General features: G+C 34.5%; 1 protein-coding gene across 2 annotated transcripts in view; it reads right to left on the bottom strand.

The window, feature by feature from the left end:
• The window catches only part of LOC144206651 (uncharacterized), a 56,466-nt gene that overhangs the window by 38,066 nt on the left and 1,369 nt on the right, over positions 1-17,031 (bottom strand). For both annotated transcript variants that reach the window (XM_077731735.1, XM_077731726.1), the window contains exon 2: positions 101-349. In XM_077731735.1, the coding sequence (XP_077587861.1) occupies positions 101-163 (63 nt within the window). In that variant the 5' untranslated portion in view covers positions 164-349. The remainder of the gene's footprint in view (positions 1-100; positions 350-17,031) is intronic.

The following is a 17,031-nucleotide window of genomic DNA, read 5'->3' as shown; positions in this document are numbered from 1 at the left end:
CACAGCCAATGTATGGATGGCTTGTCAAACTATAAAAAGGACACAACTCAAAGGTAATAACACATTCTCAGTTTTGATACCTGACATCAGTTTTACCAACCTTTTGTGGACGGTAATCCAGCAGGGCATCAAAGCTTTTGAAGCTCTGCTTATGGATGGCCATCTTGACACCACTAAGTTTGTTGTGAACTTTTGTTTAGAAAGTCTCATTGCAGGCGTAGCAGGCTTCAAGTGGGCGAGGTGCGAACTGGAAGATGTTCGAGACAAGGATGTGCAAGCATGATGAGCTGGGCACTGAGGGTCCCATCTCACTTCTTGGAAAGAATGTATGCTGCCCTTTCACATACGTCTGTGGGTTTCAATAAAGAACAACATTGAACCTAATAATACAGTGGTATCTCTATGTACAAAAGCTTACAGATATAAACATTCAGGATAAGAAATGCTTTGAACAAAATCCAAGCCGGGGAATTAAATATCCCCGAAATATATATACATTTCCAGTATTTATTAAATTACAGTGACACCTTGCGATACGAGCTTAGTGTTCAAGCACCAAGCCAGTATGTCGATTTACTCGTATCTCAAGTCAATTTTTCCCATAGAAATTAACTAAATAAAAATTAATCCGTTCCCACCATCTAAAAGAACCCCACCAAATATAGGATATTACAATAGAAAAAACATTTTTATTTGTTCTACTTCATCTCCTACCCACAAAGTAACAAATACCTATCTTGTGGTTGTCATGTTCTAAAGTGTGAAATTACTCAGTACAGACAGTCGGTGGCACTTATCGCAGAGCGCGAGAGAGGGAGAGAAGACAGATTACAATACATACACACTTAAATGAGTTTAACAGCCTATTGCACACTGCCCCTTGGCGCCCACATCGGGAACCGTCTCGTATGCTCATATCTCAAATTTCCCTCATATTTTAAGGAAAATAATTGCTTAGAATTTTCCTTGTATCTCAAAATTCAAGTACGTTGGGACACTCGTATTTCAAGGTATTACTGTATTTGTAATTGTCATTAGTTCCACATTATCATATATTTGCTTGCAATGAAGAATATGCTTTACTTTACTATTAAACTTAGTTTTGTATATTTATGGTTTCATGTTTGCTTGCAAACATGCTGGGATTATTAGATTTACATTATTATATATTTGCTTGCAATTATATTTGCTTTACTATTACATCATATTGGTCTCTCGAATCTCGGAGCCAAGATACCGAAGGAATCCAGGCGCTGAGTCGACATCTGGCAAAGACCGTGGCCACATTCTTTATGAGCCTTTTGACAGGCTGGACCGCGGCTATGCACGTGGGTTCCAACGGTTCACGACTTAACCAAAAAGAGTAGAAGACATCTCTGGTGATTCCATATTAATGTGTGAGCTCTGTTAAATATTCGTAAGAGGATATTAAACATTAGTAAGAGGATGTGTGAGCCTGCGCGAGTCTATGTGAATGTGTCCATATGTTAGGGTTTTCCGAATGTGAGTGAATCATTCATATGATGAGAGAGGTTTCCGAATGCATGAGCTCAGTTAAATGATCTTAAATAAACATTCGTAGGAGGATGTAAATACTAGTCACTAACAGGTAAAGAGTATTAGTCTATAAAACTGTAAGAGCATTGGTGTCCTGTAACTAAGCTGGTTGTTACTTCAGCTCTAATATGATGGTTTTGCATGTGTGGTGATAACCTAAGGAAAAAAAAAACAAAGTGGCAAAGAATGAAAAGATGAAGGATAAACTGGCGTGCCGTGACGAGCCCGAGTCTCTCAAGGCGCTTGTGAAAAATGCGGGTGTAGTTGCATTAGAGGTTTTATAGCCATAAAATATTTTTTGAGGCTTTTTTTCAGAAGTTTGGTTGTTTTCATGGCATAAAACAAGTGCTGGAATATAGTCAACATTAGCATTTCCAAATTATGAAATACAAGCAAAAGAGCCCGCATTTCCGAGCCTCCTACTTGGCCGGTACCTGTGTTGTGTTAGTATGCATCCATCATATAATGGGAAACTGTTGGTTCGAGTGTATGATATAGGTGGTAAATTTGGGGGTTTGATGTAGGACGTACACGTGTAACTAAGAGCCATATTTAAATCTCCCTTATGTGTATCCTTTCAATAGGGTTCCAATGTAAAGACAATTTACAAATAATGGGTTTGTGTTGTTCACATGTAGGGTTGGAATGGAGAAGAACTGTATCAAAGATGGGTAGAAGTTTGGCGCAGGGAGGTATAGGGGGATTGTAGAACTTCTTTGGAAACAAAGTTGTTGGTAAGAGTTTTGGGAGAGAAAATGAACAGCTTGGATGAAGACCTGACACGCAATCTGGCGACGTAGAGCTGCCCATGTGAGAAACACTGTTCTTGCAGATGAATTCCTGCAAAATCTACTGTCTGGCCTTGAGATTTATTCACCTGAAACTGTGAACGGCGGAAGTGTATTCCGTGTTGATTTGATGGGGAGAAGTGCATGCGTGGAATAAAAACAGTTTCTCCTCTCCCACTGCCTGTCTGTATCTTTGCTTCAATAATGTTTGGAGTGACTGTACTACGAAGCAGTTGCCGTTGCATTGGTTCGGCGGCATCAGATTCTAGATGAGCATAATTGGAGATCCAATTTTGAGCCAAAGGATGTGTGATGGCAAAGTGGGTGGTTTGAGGGATTTCAATAATTCCACAGTATGTTGTGACAGGTCTGTGGGGTTCTGGTGTGCGGTCAATAGATTTGTAGACCCGCTCCTCTCCTGGGATAAGTTCCAGAAGCCGCTGATTTATTGCATTGACATTTGCGTTTTTCGGAATCAGAATGACGAGCGTGTCTAGCCGATTCAAGTCCCGGTAGTTTGTTTAATTTGTCAAAATCTGCCTGCTGCAGATCTTTTGGTGTCGCCAAGATTGTGGCTATATGCTGTACGTCTATGTAGTCATCATCAGGAGCCGGACGGCCTTCACCAATTTCCAAAAGTGCTGGAGAGAAGTTAGAACACTCAGGGTCTGCACGCACGGCCACGTGAGTTGTCGCAAGCCATACCCTTTACTTCATTGCACGTTGGCCTATTTTCTTAGCACATCTTGTCCTTGAAGTTTGTTTTGGGAAAATAGTTCTCAAGGGTTGTAATTTTATGTTTGCTTTTGGGGACCAAAGAAATTAAACATTGAGCGGTTTGGCCCATAAGTCCCTGGAGGTTAAATTGGCAGTCCAATCGTAGTTGAAATGTTTTTTTTTTAATCGATTTGGCTGTTAAGAGACCCATGTTCTTGAAACTCCGGATTAACACCTTTTACGGGGTCTTACAAACGTGTGTCGAATTTGGTGTGAATTGTAATATTTTTTGGGGAAAACCTAACTTTTTCGATTACCGGTTTTAGATACTTATAGGGGGTGCTAACTGTGTGAATTGTCATGAAAATCGGTTCTGCTCTTTCAGAGTCCACACACGCACACACAAACAGACTACGCATGAGGGAGGGTAAGTAAGAAGACTGTGAGAGGTAAGTGACCCATCTTATTCTTGTTGGCATCGGTGAGGCAACTTGCAGTCGCCGGATTGATGGCGCTTAAGGAGGCGGAGAGCTAACAAGTATGAATATGTCATAAATAAATGTCATAAATGGGTCTTGACTGGGAAGACAAACTTGTGGAGAAGCACTATACTATTTCGTCATACGCTGCTGAGGGTATGATGACTACTAGGCTTTTTGTCAAGTCAATGATGACGACAATGCCTATGTCTGATTTTCATTTTCATGTATATAATAGTTTATATTTAATTCAACCTCTGAGTGTTGCAACATTATTTATGTAGACAGGTTATCTAAGAAATAATGGAATGGGCAAAACCAGAACAGGATGGATCATATATGGATCGCTAATAAAAATGTAGAAGCAAAACTTTTACCAGCTCAATTCTATGCAAAAACAGCTAAACTGGCAGCAGGGGTATAACTAGATGCAAAAACAGGAAGGTTACATTTGTACAAATGGTTAATATTTGTGTGTGTGTTTTCAATGTGTCACTGCTTTTCCATTTATTGCATTATTGGATTACCAAGAGTTAATCGCAGCCACTGGCAAGGCAGTCGCTCATGCTGACTGTGGCGAGCAACGGCTGTGATTCGACTTCCAAATCAAAATTCTTTTTGCAAATGTCTGGTGCACATATCTAATACATTAATTGCCTAGATGGGAATTGTTTTGCTAAATGGAGAGTAAAAGGGGGTGAGCTGCCAAAAAGCCCCAGTTGGGGATGGCAGTCTCCACCTATGATGAAAATTTGCATGCCACTGATGTATGGGTAAATGACCCAAATGGACACACTAGTGGTTGGCACATCGACCTCACAGTTTCGAGATCGACTATTGAAAGCCGGGTGGAACCCGACCTTCCAGAGTGTGGAGTATGCATGGTGTCCTTGGGAATTCATAGGTTTTCTCCAGATACTCCAGTTTTCTCAACTAACAAAAATTATGGATGTTAGGCTGGTTGAACACTCTAAGTTACCCCTGGTTACAAATGTGAGCATGAATGGTTGTTCATCTTCTTGTGTTTTTGGTTGGCTGGCCACCAAGATATAATCAATCAATCAGTTATCAAGGTCTAAAAATGTGGGAATTTGGAATCAATTTCTGAAACTGTCAATAAGCCCTTATCAGGCGTAACAGTGACCAATTTTAGTCGAAATGTTTAATTAGATGAAATTTTAATGAAGATGCAACAGCAAAGTGCAAATTAGAAACTTGACCTAGATATACAAATATCCTGCTCTGCGAAATGGGGATTTTGGGAGCATTGAGGAAAAAAAATAATATGTAGATAAGATCACTTGGGTGAGCTGCCATATTGATCATGGGAAGTCCCATGTCTTGACAGGGGGAATAGGGCCTTGTTACGGTGCCACTACACAATTTATGGATTTAATTTGTTTACAGATTTTTTTCAAAGCATGCTTAACCTGTGCTTGGCATATCAGTCCACAATATTTTCGAATGGCCTTCCCAAAGTCCTGACTTAAACCCCATTGAGAACTTGTGCACAATGCTGAGAAAAAAAAGTCCATGTCACAAAGCCATCATATCTAACTGAACTTGTACCAATTCTGCAAAGAGGAGTGGTCAAAGATTCATCTGAAGGTTGCCAGAATCTTGTGGATGGCTACCAAAAGCGCCTAATTGAAGTGAAAATGGCCGAGGAACATGTTAGCAAATATTAACGCTGGTGTGTGTATATTTTTGACCCAGCCGATTTGATCACTTTTTTTCTGTTCACCCATAATAAAGCCATGAAGGAAGCAAACTTCATGACTGTTTTTTTTGTGACAAAGAAGTATCTGTTCCAATCACTCTATGAGAGAAAAATCAGAGTTGTAGAAATAACTGCAAACTCAAGAGAGCCATGACATCGTGTTATTCACAATTGTATGTAAACTTTTGACCACAACTGTAGGTGTTTGCCACAGTTTCTCCACGTCAATGTTATGATGTACCGCACTCGTAGATTCCTGCTACTGATTGTAAACCACTAAGTGTTTTGTTTACTAAAATGTTCTGAAAATGTTTGTGGGTAAGCGTGCATTATTTACTCAGGTTTTAACACCTTTTTGGCAATAAGGTTAAACCGACAATGTTTCTTCACTGGAGAGTTGGTGTCGATGAAGTTTCCGTGTAGTTAGACATGGCTACAGTCGGCTTACTGAATTCGCCAATAGAGACGGCGACTGGTTCGAATATGTCGAACCAGTCGCCGTCACCAGTCGTATATGTATGTATGTATGTGTGTGTATGTATGTATATGTATATATATATATATATATATATATATATATATATATATATATATATATATATATATATATATATATATATATATTTTTTTTTTTTTTTTTTTTTTTTCTATAGGAACGTGGGTCGGGTGTTTGGTGTAAAAGAGGAGACAGGAGGAGGAGGCTAAGGATTGAAAGAAAAGCCTGCTTAAGAACTTGTATGTAGCTTGAAAAGGTTGCTATGGTGAGGCTTAGGTGGTGAGGATAATTCAAATGAAGCTCTCTTATGACAGGATGTCATGTATTAAACGTGCGTTTTAATACACATTTCAAACAGTTTATTTCATTTTAACATATAAAAATGAATGGGCCTGTTTAAAAAGAATATTTATGTCCAAAGTGAACGAAAGAAATGAAAAAGAAAAGAAAATAACTATTTTCCATGTATTTTTCATCAATAACTTAAAATCTCTTGTAATTTATTATACAAATATTTTTTTTGTTACTGCAATGAATATTATTTGCAATCATTGACATCCATTTATCAGAAAGAATAGGTAGTATTGATTGTTGACCACTTCGTCTTGACTAGGGGTGGGTTCTAAAACTCAAGACATGGCCGCGATAATAAAAAAAAAAGTGAAGTAGGATCACCCCTGTTGTTAATACCATATTAGATTTTCTCGCGGCTATACAGAAATCCAAGTAAATATGTAAAAGTGCAATTATCAAGTATGTTTATTAAATATTACAGTGATCGGACGATTCGCCAAAAGACGGACGTTTGGGCGACTGGACAGTTCACCAAACGGACGTTTGGGCGACCGGACAGTTCGCCAAACGGACATTTGGGCGACTGTACAGTTCGCCGAATGGACGTTTGAACGACCGGAGAGTTCGCCGAATGAACGTTTGGGCCCGCCACCCGGATCGTGTGTGTATATGTTACCTCGGCCCGCGGGCCATATACTGCCCGTTAGGATTTTTAATCCAACCCGCCGCCCAAATTAAGTAAATTGTCTAAAGTAAGTAAGACTGCTCTCTTTGACCTCATTCATTTCCCTTACCGCTCATCACTCTCAATTTAAAGACTGCTCTCTTTCGTTGAAAGTAAATTTGAAAATACATTTCCACCTTCAATTGTGTCTTTTTTCTTATACGTATTTCAATCCCCAGCGTTGATAAATTAAATTACGTGTCCAAATGCTGTCAAATTTTAGTATCCATTCTGGCCCCCAAGTCAAAAAGTTTGCCAACCTCTTAAACCAATTATCAATACGCTGGCATCGACTGCGGTAGACGTTTGATCCATGTTGACTTTGAGGTGCAGAGTACTCAACACTCATTTATCCCATCGGCTGCCATTGACAGCTGTAGACGTCCGGTTCATATTGACTGTGAGGTGCAGAGTACTCCACTCATTTAATACTGTATCAAAACTTTACATTGTACATCCACTAGATAGAGCTCTAACAACAGAAATAGCATCGGCAAAAGAAAAATTACAAATACAATACAAACTATATATATATATATATATATATATATATATATATATATATATATATATATATATATATATATATATATATATATATATATATATATATATATATATATATATATATATATATATATATATATATATATATATATATATATATATATATATATATATATATATATATATATATATATATATATATATCGAATTCTGTGTTTGTACAGCTTTTTTACGGATTTTTATCCTTTATTTTATGTTTTTATTGTCTCTTAAGACTTTAGTTGTTACTTCACTTTATATATTATATTCGATACTTTAATGTTTTGGGACTTTACTTTCAAGACTCTACTCCAAGACTCAAGCTGTGCGAGAGGCAGTCTTTGATCTACTAGTTTAGTCCATCTTATCAAATTCAAATTTCAAAATTTTGGAGACTATTTTGACCCACCCAGCCATGCCTACGCTGCTTTACACGAAGGATCAACTGTTAGCGCTACGCAACACCGGGATTCCCCTGGACTTGGACCTCCCCGCTGAGTTAAAGAGGAAGAGAAGAGGATGCAGAGCCGGACGAAAATGTCAGGAGAAAAAGCGACGCTTCAGACCCAGCATTCCATCTATTATTATAGGGAACGTAAGATCTCTCCCCAACAAGATGGAAGAGCTAACGGCGCTGACCAAACAACAAGGACAATATCGGAGCGCCTGCATTATCTGCTTCACGGAGACCTGGCTGGATGAGCGAATACCAGACTCTCTCATCTCCTTGGATGGCTTTCAGCTGGTGAGGGCGGACAGGGACGCTGAGGAGAGCGGTAGGAAGAAAGGTGGGGGACTAGCTGTCTTTATTAACAGTAGATGGTGCAGTCCTGGGCATATTACTGTGAAGGAGCAATTTTGCACTCGAGATATCGAGCTAGTAGCTGTTAGCATCAGGCCGTTTTACATCCCCCGGGAGTTCTCGCACGTCATCATAATAACTGTGTATATACCTCCTTTGGCCGACGCAGCAGTGGCTCGTGAGCTGCTCCACACTACTCTGTCCCGGCTACAGACGTATCACCCCCAGTCTCTCCTTCTTATCTCCGGTGATTTTAACCATGCTCCCTTGACTTCAACTCTCCCCACCTTCACTCAGTATGTGAAGTGCTGCACCAAGGAACAAAAAACTCTGGACCTGTTGTATGCCAACACAAAGGAGGCATACAGCTCAGCCCCCCTTCCCCCACTGGGCCGCTCAGACCACAACCTGGTCCATCTGATCCCCACCTACATCCCTACGATGAGGAAAATAAAACCTACCACGAGAATCATACAAAGATGGACCGAGGAGACCAGCATGGTACTGAGGGACTGTTTTGAGACAACCGACTGGGAGGTGCTGTGCAAACCACATGGGGAAGACATCGACAGCTTGACCCACTGCATCACAGATTACATTAACTTCTGTGTGGAGAACATCGTACCCTCCAAGAAGGTCCGTTGTTACTCCAACAATAAGCCGTGGGTCACCAGGGATCTAAGGGCCCTCCTGAACAAGAAGAAGAGGGCTTTTAGGTCTGGGGAGAAGGAGAGTCTCAAAACGGTCCAGAAGGAGCTGAAGAGAGAGATAAGGAGGGGAAAGACCAGCTACAGGAGGAGGCTAGAGAAGCAACTCCAAAGAGGCAACACCAAAGAGGTCTGGAGGAGCTTGAGGACCATCTCGGGCCATGGAGGCAACAGTGGGAGAGGCCCGGAGTCCGGAGACGGGGAGTGGGCCAATGAACTGAATCAGTTCTTTAACAGATTCAGCCCTGCCCCTGCTCCCCTGACCCCCCAGACCAGAAGCAACTCTACCCCCTCGTTCTCCTCTTCCTCCCCCTCTTCCACCGGTCTCTGCATCACTGTCGATCAGGTGACAAAACAACTAAAGAAGATCGAGGCAAGGAAGGCTACCGGTCCGGACGGCCTCAGCTCCAGACTACTGAGGGAGTGTGCAGATCAGCTTGGCACAGTGATTTTGCATATTTTCAACCTCAGCCTCAGTCTGCAGAAGGTCCCCACCTTGTGAAAAAACTTCCTGCGTGGTCCCAGTCCCAAAGACTGCGAAAACCCCAGGGAGCCAAACCACTTCAGGCCGGTAGCACAAACCTCTCACCTGATCAAGACACTGGAGAGGATCATCCTCAACCACCTGAGCCCCCTGATGAATGCAGAGCTGGACCCTCTGCAGTTCGCCTATCGTCCAGGCATTGGTGTGGAAGATGCTACCACCTATCTGATGCACAGGTCTCTTTCACACCTGGAGAACTCGGGAAGCATGGTGAGAATGATGTTTTTTGACCTCTCCAGTGCATTCAACACCATTCAGCCGGTCCTTCTGAGAGGGAAACTGGAGGTGGCGGGAGTAAGGAACCACCTGCATGGATCATCGACTTCCTCACCAACAGACCACAATATGTGAGACTCCAGGACTGTACGTCTGATGTGGTAACTTGCAGCACGGGGGCCCCACAAGGCACAGTGCTTTCCCCACTCCTCTTCTCCCTCTACACGTCAGACTTTAAACATAATACAGACACCTGCCACCTCCAGAAATTCTCCGATGACACCGCCATTGTTGGACGAGTGACTGACGGTAACGACCTGGAGTACAGGGGAGTCATCACAGCCTTTGTCGACTGGTGTAGGCAAAAGCACCTGCACATCAACACCAGTAAGACAAAGGAAATGGTCGTTGACTTTCGGAGGACACCTCAACAGACCACTCAGGTGAACATCCAGGGTAAAGACACTGAAATCGTGGAGAACTTGAAGTACCTGGGTGTTCACCTCAACAGCAAACTAGACTGGTCCACAAACATAGATGCCCTGTACAGAAGGGGCCAGAGCCGCCTCTACCTGTTGAGGAGCCTACGGTCCTTTGGTGTGTGCAGGTCACTGTTGAGGACCTTCTATGACACTGTGGTGGCATCTACTGTGTTTTATGCAGTGGTCTGTTGGGGAAGTGGGAGCACGGAGAGGGACAGGAACAGGCTGAACAAGCTGATCAGGAGGGCCAGCTCTGTTCCGGGCTGTCCTTTGGACTCTGTGGAGGAAGTGGGAGAGCGGAGGATGCTGACCAGGATGAGGTCCATCATGGACAGCACCTCCCACCCCCTGCACGAGTCGGTGGAGTCCCTTCGAAGCTCCTTTAGGAGTAGACTGCGGTACCCTCACTGCAGGAAGGAGCGCTTCCGCAGATCCTTCCTCCCATCAGCTGTCAGGCTCTTTAACTTAAAAAAGGCTGTGGGTTAGGACCTCCTGAATTCGGATACAGTATAGATGTGCTTTTCTATATATATATATATATATATATATATATATATATATATATATATATATATATATATATATATATATATATATATATATATATATATATATATATATATATATATATATATATATATATATATATATATATATATATATATATATATATATATATATATATATATATATATATATATATATATATATATATATATATATATATATATATATATATATATATATATATATATATATATATATATATATATATATATATATATATATATATATATATAGATATATATATATATATATATATAGATATATATATATATATAGATATATATATAGATATATATATAGATATATATATAGATATATATATATATATATATATATATATATATATATATATATATATAGATATATATATAGATATATATATAGATATATATATATATATATATATATATATATAGATATATATATAGATATATATATATATATATATATATATATATATATATATATATATATATATATATATATATATATATATATATATAGATATATATATATATAGATATATATATATATAGATATATATAGATATATAGATATATAGATATATAGATATATAGATATATAGATATATAGATATATAGATATATAGATATATAGATATATAGATATATAGATATATAGATATATAGATATATAGATATATAGATATATAGATATATAGATATATAGATATATAGATATATAGATATATAGATATATAGATATATAGATATATAGATATATAGATATATAGATATATAGATATATAGATATATAGATATATAGATATATAGATATATAGATATATAGATATATAGATATATAGATATATAGATATATAGATATAAAGATATATAGATATATAGATATATAGATATATAGATATATAGATATATAGATATATAGATATATAGATATATAGATATATAGATATATAGATATATAGATATAAAGATATATAGATATATAGATATATAGATATATAGATATATAGATATATAGATATATAGATATATAGATATATAGATATATAGATATATAGATATATAGATAGATAGATATATAGATATATAGATAGATAGATATATAGATATAGATAGATAGATATATAGATATATAGATAGATAGATAGATAGATAGATAGATAGATAGATAGATAGATAGATAGATAGATAGATAGATAGATAGATAGATAGATAGATAGATAGATAGATAGATAGATAGATAGATAGATAGATAGATAGATAGATAGATAGATAGATAGATAGATAGATAGATAGATAGATAGATAGATAGATAGATAGATAGATAGATAGATAGATAGATAGATAGATAGATAGATAGATAGATAGATAGATAGATAGATAGATAGATAGATAGATAGATAGATAGATAGATAGATAGATAGATAGATAGATAGATAGATAGATAGATAGATAGATAGATAGATAGATAGATAGATAGATAGATAGATAGATAGATAGATAGATAGATAGATAGATAGATAGATAGATAGATAGATAGATAGATAGATAGATAGATAGATAGATAGATAGATAGATAGATAGATAGATAGATAGATAGATAGATAGATAGATAGATAGATAGATAGATAGATAGATAGATAGATAGATAGATAGATAGATAGATAGATAGATAGATAGATAGATAGATAGATAGATAGATAGATAGATAGATAGATAGATAGATAGATAGATAGATAGATAGATAGATAGATAGATAGATAGATAGATAGATAGATAGATAGATAGATAGATAGATAGATAGATAGATAGATAGATAGATAGATAGATAGATAGATAGATAGATAGATAGATAGATAGATAGATAGATAGATAGATAGATAGATAGATAGATAGATAGATAGATAGATAGATAGATAGATAGATAGATAGATAGATAGATAGATAGATAGATAGATAGATAGATAGATAGATAGATAGATAGATAGATAGATAGATAGATAGATAGATAGATAGATAGATAGATAGATAGATAGATAGATAGATAGATAGATAGATAGATAGATAGATAGATAGATAGATAGATAGATAGATAGATAGATAGATAGATAGATAGATAGATAGATAGATAGATAGATAGATAGATAGATAGATAGATAGATAGATAGATAGATAGATAGATAGATAGATAGATAGATAGATAGATAGATAGATAGATAGATAGATAGATAGATAGATAGATAGATAGATAGATAGATAGATAGATAGATAGATAGATAGATAGATAGATAGATAGATAGATAGATAGATAGATAGATAGATAGATAGATAGATAGATAGATAGATAGATAGATAGATAGATAGATAGATAGATAGATAGATAGATAGATAGATAGATAGATAGATAGATAGATAGATAGATAGATAGATAGATAGATAGATAGATAGATAGATAGATAGATAGATAGATAGATAGATAGATAGATAGATAGATAGATAGATAGATAGATAGATAGATAGATAGATAGATAGATAGATAGATAGATAGATAGATAGATAGATAGATAGATAGATAGATAGATAGATAGATAGATAGATAGATAGATAGATAGATAGATAGATAGATAGATAGATAGATAGATAGATAGATAGATAGATAGATAGATAGATAGATAGATAGATAGATAGATAGATAGATAGATAGATAGATAGATAGATAGATAGATAGATAGATAGATAGATAGATAGATAGATAGATAGATAGATAGATAGATAGATAGATAGATAGATAGATAGATAGATAGATAGATAGATAGATAGATAGATAGATAGATAGATAGATAGATAGATAGATAGATAGATAGATAGATAGATAGATAGATAGATAGATAGATAGATAGATAGATAGATAGATAGATAGATAGATAGATAGATAGATAGATAGATAGATAGATAGATAGATAGATAGATAGATAGATAGATAGATAGATAGATAGATAGATAGATAGATAGATAGATAGATAGATAGATAGATAGATAGATAGATAGATAGATAGATAGATAGATAGATAGATAGATAGATAGATAGATAGATAGATAGATAGATAGATAGATAGATAGATAGATAGATAGATAGATAGATAGATAGATAGATAGATAGATAGATAGATAGATAGATAGATAGATAGATAGATAGATAGATAGATAGATAGATAGATAGATAGATAGATAGATAGATAGATAGATAGATAGATAGATAGATAGATAGATAGATAGATAGATAGATAGATAGATAGATAGATAGATAGATAGATAGATAGATAGATAGATAGATAGATAGATAGATAGATAGATAGATAGATAGATAGATAGATAGATAGATAGATAGATAGATAGATAGATAGATAGATAGATAGATAGATAGATAGATAGATAGATAGATAGATAGATAGATAGATAGATAGATAGATAGATAGATAGATAGATAGATAGATAGATAGATAGATAGATAGATAGATAGATAGATAGATAGATAGATAGATAGATAGATAGATAGATAGATAGATAGATAGATAGATAGATAGATAGATAGATAGATAGATAGATAGATAGATAGATAGATAGATAGATAGATAGATAGATAGATAGATAGATAGATAGATAGATAGATAGATAGATAGATAGATAGATAGATAGATAGATAGATAGATAGATAGATAGATAGATAGATAGATAGATAGATAGATAGATAGATAGATAGATAGATAGATAGATAGATAGATAGATAGATAGATAGATAGATAGATAGATAGATAGATAGATAGATAGATAGATAGATAGATAGATAGATAGATAGATAGATAGATAGATAGATAGATAGATAGATAGATAGATAGATAGATAGATAGATAGATAGATAGATAGATAGATAGATAGATAGATAGATAGATAGATAGATAGATAGATAGATAGATAGATAGATAGATAGATAGATAGATAGATAGATAGATAGATAGATAGATAGATAGATAGATAGATAGATAGATAGATAGATAGATAGATAGATAGATAGATAGATAGATAGATAGATAGATAGATAGATAGATAGATAGATAGATAGATAGATAGATAGATAGATAGATAGATAGATAGATAGATAGATAGATAGATAGATAGATAGATAGATAGATAGATAGATAGATAGATAGATAGATAGATAGATAGATAGATAGATAGATAGATAGATAGATAGATAGATAGATAGATAGATAGATAGATAGATAGATAGATAGATAGATAGATAGATAGATAGATAGATAGATAGATAGATAGATAGATAGATAGATAGATAGATAGATAGATAGATAGATAGATAGATAGATAGATAGATAGATAGATAGATAGATAGATAGATAGATAGATAGATAGATAGATAGATAGATAGATAGATAGATAGATAGATAGATAGATAGATAGATAGATAGATAGATAGATAGATAGATAGATAGATAGATAGATAGATAGATAGATAGATAGATAGATAGATAGATAGATAGATAGATAGATAGATAGATAGATAGATAGATAGATAGATAGATAGATAGATAGATAGATAGATAGATAGATAGATAGATAGATAGATAGATAGATAGATAGATAGATAGATAGATAGATAGATAGATAGATAGATAGATAGATAGATAGATAGATAGATAGATAGATAGATAGATAGATAGATAGATAGATAGATAGATAGATAGATAGATAGATAGATAGATAGATAGATAGATAGATAGATAGATAGATAGATAGATAGATAGATAGATAGATAGATAGATAGATAGATAGATAGATAGATAGATAGATAGATAGATAGATAGATAGATAGATAGATAGATAGATAGATAGATAGATAGATAGATAGATAGATAGATAGATAGATAGATAGATAGATAGATAGATAGATAGATAGATAGATAGATAGATAGATAGATAGATAGATAGATAGATAGATAGATAGATAGATAGATAGATAGATAGATAGATAGATAGATAGATAGATAGATAGATAGATAGATAGATAGATAGATAGATAGATAGATAGATAGATAGATAGATAGATAGATAGATAGATAGATAGATAGATAGATAGATAGATAGATAGATAGATAGATAGATAGATAGATAGATAGATAGATAGATAGATAGATAGATAGATAGATAGATAGATAGATAGATAGATAGATAGATAGATAGATAGATAGATAGATAGATAGATAGATAGATAGATAGATAGATAGATAGATAGATAGATAGATAGATAGATAGATAGATAGATAGATAGATAGATAGATAGATAGATAGATAGATAGATAGATAGATAGATAGATAGATAGATAGATAGATAGATAGATAGATAGATAGATAGATAGATAGATAGATAGATAGATAGATAGATAGATAGATAGATAGATAGATAGATAGATAGATAGATAGATAGATAGATAGATAGATAGATAGATAGATAGATAGATAGATAGATAGATAGATAGATAGATAGATAGATAGATAGATAGATAGATAGATAGATAGATAGATAGATAGATAGATAGATAGATAGATAGATAGATAGATAGATAGATAGATAGATAGATAGATAGATAGATAGATAGATAGATAGATAGATAGATAGATAGATAGATAGATAGATAGATAGATAGATAGATAGATAGATAGATAGATAGATAGATAGATAGATAGATAGATAGATAGATAGATAGATAGATAGATAGATAGATAGATAGATAGATAGATAGATAGATAGATAGATAGATAGATAGATAGATAGATAGATAGATAGATAGATAGATAGATAGATAGATAGATAGATAGATAGATAGATAGATAGATAGATAGATAGATAGATAGATAGATAGATAGATAGATAGATAGATAGATAGATAGATAGATAGATAGATAGATAGATAGATAGATAGATAGATAGATAGATAGATAGATAGATAGATAGATAGATAGATAGATAGATAGATAGATAGATAGATAGATAGATAGATAGATAGATAGATAGATAGATAGATAGATAGATAGATAGATAGATAGATAGATAGATAGATAGATAGATAGATAGATAGATAGATAGATAGATAGATAGATAGATAGATAGATAGATAGATAGATAGATAGATAGATAGATAGATAGATAGATAGATAGATAGATAGATAGATAGATAGATAGATAGATAGATAGATAGATAGATAGATAGATAGATAGATAGATAGATAGATAGATAGATAGATAGATAGATAGATAGATAGATAGATAGATAGATAGATAGATAGATAGATAGATAGATAGATAGATAGATAGATAGATAGATAGATAGATAG

Source organism: Stigmatopora nigra, chromosome 1 (assembly GCF_051989575.1).
Source record: "Stigmatopora nigra isolate UIUO_SnigA chromosome 1, RoL_Snig_1.1, whole genome shotgun sequence".
In the NCBI taxonomy this organism is placed as follows: Eukaryota; Metazoa; Chordata; class Actinopteri; order Syngnathiformes; family Syngnathidae; genus Stigmatopora; species Stigmatopora nigra.
The sequence above is the reverse complement of the archived record's forward strand: the minus strand, read 5'-3'. Positions and strand labels throughout refer to the sequence as shown.